General features: G+C 48.0%; 1 protein-coding gene across 1 annotated transcript; it reads left to right on the plus strand.

Moving 5' to 3' along the window:
* The first annotated feature begins 1,485 nt into the window (after positions 1-1,485).
* LOC139744271 (craniofacial development protein 2-like) lies at positions 1,486-2,970 on the plus strand. The gene is made up of 2 exons (XM_071654717.1): positions 1,486-1,590; positions 1,834-2,970. Exons 1-2 carry the CDS (start codon positions 1,486-1,488, stop codon positions 2,968-2,970), a joined length of 1,242 nt encoding a protein of 413 aa, XP_071510818.1.
* Positions 2,971-10,610: the final 7,640 nt, after the last annotated feature.

A 10,610-nucleotide genomic window follows, 5' to 3' on the forward strand; every position in this document is an offset into this window, starting at 1 on the left:
AGGCTTCACCAAGCTCAATGGTGTCATCACTAAAAGGGTCATCCTCAAAACGCAAGATGTAGTCATCATATAATGCTTTAGAGTCATCAGTCAAGCCCTGGATGTACCTTGTGCGGCAGCCACGAGGAATGTTATGGCGCGATGATGATTTAACTGATTCTACAAAAGCATCATAATTGTCAGGGGTAGCGGGAAGATCTAGAATAGCAGAGTCTAGGTCATCAGAGAAGCCCTTCCAGTCGGCTTTCTTGAGATTGAAACGTCGCCTGAAGGGAACAGCACGGGGAGAGATGACTGCAGTGATCTTGAGACCTATTGGCCGATGTTGTGTGTGGGGAATGGGATCCAGAACAATCTTCTCACACTGATTGGCAACAATACTGGATGTGAAAATCAGATCTGGGTTGTACCCCCGCCTCCATCGTGAGCTGTTGAAGGAAGGGGGGAGCTTGGCATCATGAATGAGAGACAGTTGGTTGGAGTCTGCCCAGCTCTCGACTAGCTCACCATCTTCACTAGTTTCAGCATAACCCCAATTGACATGATGGCTGTTAAAGTCTCCGATGACAACATTGATGCGACCGCTGGTGACATCAGGGGGAATGTCAAATATGATGGAAGGAGGTTTATACACCGAACTGACAGATACTCCCTTGGTGTTGATGGTAATGATTTCAGTGTTATCTGTATCAGAAATAGATATCTTGTCAGCAGACAGCCCATTACGTAAGAATACTGCACTTCCATACTGGTCATGTGGCCTCTCAGCAATGAGGGTAATACCCGAGATGCGAGGACGTACCCGTGAAGGTCCGCGATGAGTCTCTTGGAGACAGAGGATATCACAACTATGCTTGGTGCATAGATCTGCCAAAAGATCTTGTTTGGCGCCAGTTAGACCTTCGATGTTCGATGATATTATACTCAAGGCCGGCCCTGACAAGGGCCCATGCTTGCGACCTTGGGCATCATCAACAGTTCTAAGGCCTAGTTGAGTCATGATAATGATGTGTGATAATTGTTGATAGCGTAGTGTGGTTGAAGGATTCGCAAGTGTAAAACACCTGTCAGGGACCGCGACGTGAACGCTCCTTCAGTGGCCCATATCTAGCTGCTTACGGGTGCTTATAACGATAATACCAGGCAGTTACGTTGGTAACACGCTCAGCCAGTGCGCAACCAGTGCTCAACCAGTGCTCAACCAGTGCGCAACCAGTCAATACCTCATTGTGACGTCACCACTTACAGTCAATGCAGCTTTGTTCTCACTATAGATCCACGCACTGTCTTTATGATGTCACCAAGCAATTCATCATCACACGCTGGCTGGAGCTACATAGCACCTGCCTACAACTACTAGTTTTGCACCTGCACCCGACCCTCCCATGTGGCCCCTACGAGTAGCTGTTTGCATGCAGCAGTAACCACGTGAGGCATACCGATGGGTTTCAAACTCTCGGTGAAATAGGGCTTGTCTACCTAAGCATGCGAAGACTGGATCTGGCAAACCACGCGGAGGAAACCACCAGTTTGGTTCAACGGGCAGGAAGGCGGACACAGCAAAGCGTTGTGGAGCGCAACAAGGGCATAGTAAGACACGTAAGACACTGATGGCCATCCACTGCATCCTGACTTATCTCCAGCCGTCTTGATTATGTCTTGCCACTGGATATAGATGGGCCAGGACGAGAGAGTGAGGCTGACGACCCTGCACAACTCTTCCTCACTTTAATCCAATTCACGCGCAAGTCACAACTTCCCTTAGTATCATCGTTATCATTCCAAAGATGATACCACTACTCATAGGCGCATGGAATGTGCGCACTCTGTTAGACCGTGCCGGGACTGAAAGACCTGAGAGAAGGACTGCACTTATTGCTACACAGCGAGCTAGCAAGGTACAGGGTACAGATTGCCGCCCTTAGTGAAACTCACCTTGCTGATGAAGGTCAATTGTCAGAGGTACACGCCGGTTATACATTCTTCTGGATCGACCGTAAACAAGACGAACGTCGTGAGGCAGGAGTTGGATTTGCCATTAAATCCAACCTAGTCAACAAGCTGGCTGTACCCCCTAAGGGTATCAACGATCGTCTAATGACTGTCCGACTTCCACTTGCCAAAAAGCGGTATGCCACAATGATCAGCGCCTACGCACCCACGATGACCAGCCCTGATGATGTGAAGGAACAGTTCTATGAGGACCTGCAAGCGACCATTTCCGCCGTGCCCAAATCAGATAAACTCATCATCCTTGGTGACTGCAACGCTAGGGTCGGCACCGACTATGCTTCATGGAAAGGAGTTCTGGGGAAAAATGGTATGGGTAAATGCAATAGCAATGGCTTATTGCTACTGGAAACCTGCGCTGCACACAAGCTACTCATTACCAATACAGTCTTTTGTCTACCTAACCGTAACAAGACAACATGGATGCATCCTCGCTCCAAACACTGGCACTTGCTGGATTACATCATCGTCAGACAAAGGGACAAGCAAGACGTTAGAGTCACTAAAGCCATGTGCGGTGCAGAGTGCTGGACAGATCACCGTCTGTTGATCTCAAAGCTCAGTATCAGGATTCAACCACGCAGACGTCCTCAGGGAAAGAAGGCATTGAAACGTCTAGATGTCTCCAAGTTGGAGAGAGATCATGTCAAGCAATCACTCATTAAAGAGATCGACAGCAAGCTGCAGCAACAAAGTTTCACCTCACTGGATGTTGAATCCGACTGGATTCTCTTTCGCAGCATTGTCTATGACGCTGCCTCAGAAACAGTGGGCCCCATCACACGAAAGCACCAGGACTGGTTCGATGACAACAACGAACGCATTCAATCTTTGCTGGAAGAGAAGCATCGCCTTCACCGAACACATCTCAATGATCCAACATCAGCGTCCAAGAAAGATGCTTTTTGCAACATTAGAAGAAAAGTACAGCTGGAGCTACGGCAAATGCAGGATGCATGATTCAGCGATAAAGCTGATGAGATCCAGTCTTATGCTGATCGCAATGACATGAAAAATTTCTACAGAGCGCTCAAGACTGTATATGGACCTGTTTCGTCGGGATCGTCTCCCCTCCTCAGTGCAGATGGAAACGTACTGATCACGGACCAGAAAAAGGTTCTTGAACGCTGGGCAGAACACTTCAGAAATGTCCTCAACCGTCCATCTGTCATCAACGAGGAAGCAATCGCAAGGCTGCCACAGGTTCCAATCAACAACTCTCTTGCCGATATCCCTACAGAAGCTGAAGTGGAAGAGGCTGTAAAGCATATGTCCTGTGGAAAAGCACCTGGTGCTGACTCTATCCCTGCAGAAATCTACGCCTCTGGTGGCAAAACCGTGATTAGAAAGCTCTCTGAGCTCTTCCAGTCTATGTGGCACCAAGAGAAAATCCCGCAAGAACTTAAGGATGCTTCTATCGTCCATTTGTACAAGCGCAAAGGAAATCGACAGATGTGTGACAGCCATCGCGGCATCTCGCTGCTTTCTGTTGCCGGGAAGATCTTTGCCAGAATCTTGCTGAACTGCCTTATCGACCACTTAGAGGAAGGCTTGCTACCTGAAAGTCAATGCGGGTTCAGACAGGGACGCAGCACAGTGGATATGATTTTCGCAGCACGTCAACTTCAGGAGAAATGCCAGGAGCAGAATGTCGGTCTCTACACCACCTTCGTAGACCTGACTAAGGCTTTCGACACTGTATGCCGAGAAGGCCTCTGGAAGATCATGGCCAAGTTTGGCTGCCCTGCCAAGTTCATCTCACTGGTCAGACAGTTCCATGACGGCATGCAAGCTAGCGTGCAGGATGACGGTGAGCGCTCAGAGCCCTTCCCTGTCACAAACGGCGTGAAACAAGGCTGCGCGTCCTCGCCCCTACCCTGTTCAGTATGATGTTCTCAGCCATGCTGACAGATGCTTTTCGTGAGGGTGACATCGGAGTCGATTTCAGATTCAGAACTGATGGAAAGCTCTTCAACCTACGGAGACTGCAGACAAAATCGAAAGTTCAGGAGGATGTCGCCCGTGACTTTCTCTTTGCTGATGACTGTGCCCTGTATGCTAGTACCCAGTCTGACATGCAGGAAAGCATTGACCTATTCACCAACGCCTGTGATGACTTCGGTCTGACGATAAGCATAAAGAAAACTGAGGTGATGCCTCAGCCAGCTCCTGCAACTCCCTACACAGAGCCAACCATCACAGTCAACGGCGAGAAGTTGAAAGTGGCAGACAAATTTGTTTATCTTGGCAGCACTCTATCACGCAATATCAACATCGACGAAGAAGTCTCCTACAGAATTGCCAGGGCATGCTCGGCCTTCGGCAGCCTCAGAGACAGGGTGTGGGAGAGAAGAGGAATAAGTCTTCAAACCAAACTTAAGGTGTACCGAGCAGTCGTCCTGCCCTCTCTACTGTACGCCTGCCAAACATGGACAGTGTACAGCAGGCATGCCAGGCAGCTGAACTCCTTCCACATGAGATGCCTCCGAAATCTGCTACACGTGAAATGGCAAGACAAGGTGCCAGACACGGAAGTACTTCAGAGATCCCAAATGGAGAGTGTTCATGCGATGCTCAAGCGCTCCCAACTCAGATGGGCGGGGCATGTACTTCGAATGTCCGACGAACGTTTGCCAAAGCGACTGCTCTATGGTGAACTGGTGGAAGGCAAGCGTTCTCACGGAGGTCAGAGGAAGTGCGACAAGGACACACTCAAAGCATCCATGAAATGCTGTAGCATCAACCCGCACACATGGGAAACAACGGCGCAAGACCGATCTGCCTGGCGATCCGTGGTCAGCTCTGGTGTGTCAGGCTACGAAGTGAAACGTGTGGAGGAGCAGGAGCAAAAACGGCAGCGACGGAAGAGCAGAGCGACATCTCATCAGCTTGGCGTACCTCCGGCATTTCCATGTCCACACTGCACCAGGCATTTTAGGGCGAGGATCGGACTGATAAGCCATCTTCGCACTCACGGAATGTAGTGTTACACTAGAAGTTGTGGTCGTCTTCGCCAGCGAAGGACGAACATCATCATCACAGTCATGTGTATGTGATGTGCTGGAGGACGGACGTGCCGGAGCGGAGCTCCATCTTATGCTCTGATTTCAGCGCCTTTTCGCCTCACCAGAGAAACTTTTTCATATGCCTGGATTGCACTCATCACGCTGATTCCGCGGATGTCTGGTATGTGTTGCGTAACTTGAGTGTTTGCGAGTTTTTCCGGGTTTTTTTCTTCGTTTCTGGTCGTTTTTGTCGAAGAAGTATAATAAACTTAGCGTCAAACAATAACAAATATAAACAAAAATACGCTAAGTAGACGCGCAAATAGTCCTACGCAAGGATTTCAGCCTACTATGACGTCACTATAGATATCAACATTAGTATTAGTATCGCGTACCAGTCAACAATACTCAGTGTGACGTCACCATTTACAGTGCAGTCAACGCAGCTTTACTAAGGAACAAGGCGTATGCGCTAGAAACATGCAACAAGTGCGCATCTTCAGCCAACAAACCTCGTTGTGACGTCATCCCCTACAGTCATCGCAGCTAACTTTCAGCAACGCACACAAAGCACCCGTAAGCAGCCAGATTTGACGCAATTCATTATTGTGATGTCACAAGAGCTAAAGGACACGTCCAATTTTTTTCTCCTTTAGAACTTTCAGCTATAAATAGCCTTCGAGTCGATACACACGAATATCGAGTAGCACTGAATAGTGTTTGTGGGTCCATGTTGTCGACCTCCTTGTGGTGGGCCCGGGGCAACTGATCGATCAGGTGACTGATTTATCAGGCGAATGACAACAATCTGAGACAGCAGCAGCAACAGTAAAGCTCTAAATCAGATGAATCCTTCATGTCCACAGCCTGAAGCTGACACAAAGTTATCAGGGCAAGCATCTTTTGATGTCATACAGGAAGGCGTCTCCGTGCTGCAACTAAACGTAGAAGGCCTAACCAAAGCCAAGATCAATGCTATTGAACAGTTACTTCAGACACATAAAGCAGCAGTAGTTCTTCTACAGGAAACTCATGCTAAGGACAGCTCTTATCTCAATATCCCTGGTTTCACTCTGGCCGCACATACAGTAAACGAAATTCATGGGATTGCAACTTTTGTCAAGAGTACTCACAGTTGGAAAGCATTGGTTTCATGTCCATCAGACTCACCAGTGGAGTGGACGGCAACGTTAGTTGAAGAGGTTATCATTATAAATATCTACAAGCCACCCTCATTTCGACTCCAGCCAAATACCCTTCCTATCTTCAGTGCTCCTTGCATCTATGCTGGAGATTTCAACACAGTCACAGTACTTCATGGGGCTACTCATCCACTAATCCAGATGGTTTTGCACTAGAAGATTGGTCCTCAACAGCTGGTGTCCAATTACTGTTTGACCCAAAACAGCCAGACAGCTTCCACTCTTGCAGATGGAATACAACGTCAAATCCTGACTTAGCCTTTGTCAACTTTCAAGGCCCATCACCTCACCGGATTATCTTAGACCCCTTTCCCAAGTCACAACACAGGCCATCACTGCTCATACCAGTAAACCCAGTCCGACCAGTCACAACGAAGCCTGTTAAGCGTTGGATTTTCCGCAAGGCCGACTGGAAAAAATTCTCGAACTTGGTAGATGAAGCTGTATGCAATCTCCCTCCACCAACTTCCCGTGGCATTGACCAAGCCTACTTAGACTTCTGCAATATACTTATCAAGGCAGCAACGAATTCCACCCCGCGCGGTTTTTGCCGACACTACATCCCCACCTGGGACGAAGAATGTGATGCCATCTACAACCAGTTCTTGCGATCTGAACCTGGAGACTTGGCTTCCACCAAAGCCTCAGAACTGACTGATTGTCTAGACAGGAAGCGTCGTAAACGTTGGAAGAAACCGTGCAAGGGATAGACTTCACTCACTCTAGCAGAGTTGCTTGGAAGACTCTCTTACACCTCACTGGAAACTGTACCAAACCAAGAACATGTCCTGTGTCAGCCAACTCCATCGCGGAACAACTTGTTAGCAATGGGCGATTCAAGGACTGTGACAAGGCCCACACTCGATCTGTGAAACAGGAGACTACCAACCTATGGCAGGCCCCGGGAGTGGATGGATGGTTGTCGGCCCCCTTCTCTCAGGAGGAGTTAGCTAATGCTTTAGCCCTACTTAGGAGTGGAAAGGCCCAAGGTCCGAACAACATCCCACCGGAATTCCTTATTCATTGCGGGGTCAAATGTCAGAAGTGGTTAACAGATTTCTATTCTTGCTGTTTCACCAACCAAGTCATCCCTAAGATATGGAGAAAAGCCACTGTAATTGCTCTCCCAAAACCAAACAAACCAGTTGATGACCCCAAGAGCTACAGACCAATCTCCCTTCTCTGTGTCCCTTACAAGATTCTGGAACGTCTTCTTCTGGCGAGGATAGAACCTGTGGTTGACCCACAATTACCAGATGAACAAGCGGGCTTCCGCCATGGTCGGAGTACAGTCCACCAAATTGTCAAGCTGACCAATGACATCGAAGACAGCTTTGAGAAGAATCACAAAGCTGGCGCCATCTTTGTCGACCTCACTGCAGCCTACGACACTGTGTGGCACCAGGGTCTGACTCTAAAATTATTAAAGACAATCCCTGATCGCCACATGGTGAGGTTCCTCTGCAACATTCTAGCCAACAGGAGGTTCGTTCTGAAGACTAGTGATGGACAGTCCAGCAGACCACGCCAACTGCGGAATGGAGTTCCTCAAGGCTCTGTACTATCCCCCTTGCTCTTCAATGTAAAACGTGGAACACTGGAACAAAACAACAACAGCACCAATTTGTTATACCAATAAGACATATTCATTTTAAATTCTTATATATACTATTGTACATTTTACTCATTGCTATAATGATGTTGATACTATGAACAATACTTACTAGGATTTTAGGATGCAAACGTATAAACTATATAACATATCACATTTGTGGCACAGACACTATGGGACCAGGTGTGCCAGGAAAATTGAACGGAAAGGAAGATATGCAATCGGCCACAAAAAAAAAACAAAAAAACATAACGACGACAACAACAACAACAATAACACAATACACAGAAACAACAGAATTTGAGGAAATGCACTCAGACAGATACTGGACAACGAAGAACGAGGAAAAAGGAGCAGGAAGAATAGAGAAGGAAAAGGAGAGGGATGGAAAAGGTCTGTGGACACACTACAAAATCTCAAGGAAAAGTGAAACATGACGGGTTTTTTCATTGAACAGAATTCAGTGACATCAGTGACATCCCCTTCACAACCTCACGACAGTATGGCTATGCAGATGACCTTGCCCTTCTTCACTCTGACAGAGCCTGGTCAAATGTAGAGAATACCCTCACTGCAGATATGTCGCAAATCGCGAAGTACTTCAGGATCTGGAGACTCAAGATTAGCATGTCCAAGACAACGGTAACAGCCTTCCACCTGAACACCAAGGAGGCTAATCGGCAACTCAGTGTCATTCTTGATGGAACACCTCTTCCATACAATGCTACACCAACCTACCTTGGAGTGAAGTTGGATAGGCAGCTGACCTACAAGGAACAACTCAAGGCCATAAGTGCAAAAGTGTCTTCAAGGAACAACCTCCTTCACCGACTTGAAGGCTCAAAATGGGGTGCCAGTGCAACCACTCTCCGCACTAGTGCGCTAGCACTGGTATACAGTGCCGCGGAATACGTCTCCCCTGCGTGGTGTAGGAGCTCTCACACCAAGAAACTTGACTCAGTTCTGAATGACACCATGATATTAATAACAGGATGTCACCGGCCTACACCAACAGAATTCCTACCTGTTCTCAGGCATCGCTCCTGCCCCCATGCGCCGAGAACATCACACACATATGCTGGTAACCATAAGGCCTCCAGCAACCCGGACGACCTCCTCCACGACGTAGTTGAGGGCTCTGTAACTCTGGGTCAGCGGCATCAGCGACTGAAGTCTCGCCGCCCTTTCTCCCGCCATGCATCAACGCTGGGAGGATCAGACTTCAACATCTGCCAGACATGGAGAACAAGCTGGGAAGACACCCAACGACCTGCCCAACTCGTTGTCACGCCCAATACATCTGTCCCCCCAGGAGCAAACCTCCCAAGGAGTGAGTGGGTGTCTCTTAATCGGATTCGAACGGGAGTTGGGCGTTTCAATGCAGCCATGCATCGTTGGGGGCTACGCCCGTCAGCAGCTTGCCAGTGTGGTGCACCAGAACAGACTGCTCAACACATCTTGAGTGAGTGCCCTGATCTCTGCCCTCCTGACAACATGGACCTGACACACCCTACTCCACAGACTGTAACTTGGCTACAACAATTGAGGGACATTATTTAGCTGCTGCTGCCTCATAAGCAAGAAGAAGAAGACTACAGTGAATCGGACTTCTTCGGACTCGGGGAAGTGGGCCACAGCGTAAGCGCTATAAAGAGGAGTCGATAGCATAGGTCTCTATAGGAAACTTGCGCCGTGCGCCCGCGTACGCATTTGACTACAACACCGGGACCCTGCACCTTTAAAATATACCTTCTACTTCAATAAAGTAGACAACGGCAATGACAATTCATTATCCCCACTGCACCGTGACTGATATTGGGGATTTCCCAAAGGCAAATAAAATTAGCGCGTAGCTGCGCGTAATGAACAATGGGCACTGCGTATGAGCTTTGCTCGCGACCGCGTGATGGACTTTGGTAACGACATGGCACCTGTAGATCACGGGACCAGCTGTTGACCAATCACAGGCTTCTAAACACATAAGCCAAAAACTGAGTTGGCCAGAACCTCTTTATATACGGCACTGGCGGAGGCACTGGCGGAGGCCAGTGACCACTTTTGACCAATCACAGGCTTCAAAACTCATAAGCCGAAAACCGAGTTGGCCAGACTCTGTTTAAAGGGGCACTGAAATCCACAAATTTGAGCTGTGAGAGGGCTAAGATGTGTTTATTCTTTGATATTCTTTCACCAGTTGTTTTTTTTTTTTTTTGCCACCCTGCACATTTCCAAGTTCCTAAGCCCCGCCCCTAAAAACAGTCAACTTTCGACAAACGCGAGTCAGGTGACCGCATACGTCATCTCTAGAATGAAGCTTTAGTATAGCAGATGAGAGCTGACAACATTTAGCCAATGTTCGAGACACCTGTACCGCGTATACCCGGCCTTACCCCGTAGGCCTACGCGTACCCCGCTGTTGCTGTTGTCGTGTGTTGATTGCTCACAAGACGTTGGGTTGTCAAACGTTTGATTGCAAGAAAAATGTTGTTTTAGGAGATCTTAGCTTCACCTTGTAAACCATGCCTAGACGATGCATCGTTGCAGGATGGAGTAACACGGCAAAGGATGGGGTGAGTCTTCACTCCTTTCCCATAAGATCCAATTTTACGGAAAATTTAGACAGCAAGAGTATTAAAGGGTGTGTACAGTTCTGGTGGAGGTGAGGATTTAGCTTTTAACATTTTGCGAGATATTCAGAAACCACTCTATGAGATGTCAAAGAGCATGCAATTCTAAAGGGTATCAACAGTTTATTTGATGAAAATCGGTTTTGAAATGGCT

The sequence above is a fragment of the Diadema antillarum genome, unplaced genomic scaffold (assembly GCF_040938485.1).
Source record: "Diadema antillarum isolate AM-2024a unplaced genomic scaffold, OU_Dant_1.0 seq00001152_RagTag, whole genome shotgun sequence".
NCBI lineage: Eukaryota > Metazoa > Echinodermata > Echinoidea > Diadematoida > Diadematidae > Diadema > Diadema antillarum.

Bases quoted from the DNA above. Each gene is read 5' to 3' on its own strand.
- LOC139744271 (XM_071654717.1), top strand. From the start codon at position 1,486: ATGCGAAGACTGGATCTGGCAAACCACGCGGAGGAAACCACCAGTTTG. The intron at 1,591-1,833 runs GTAAGACACGTA...GCACTCTGTTAG, and splicing joins TGGAGCGCAACAAGGGCATA to ACCGTGCCGGGACTGAAAGA.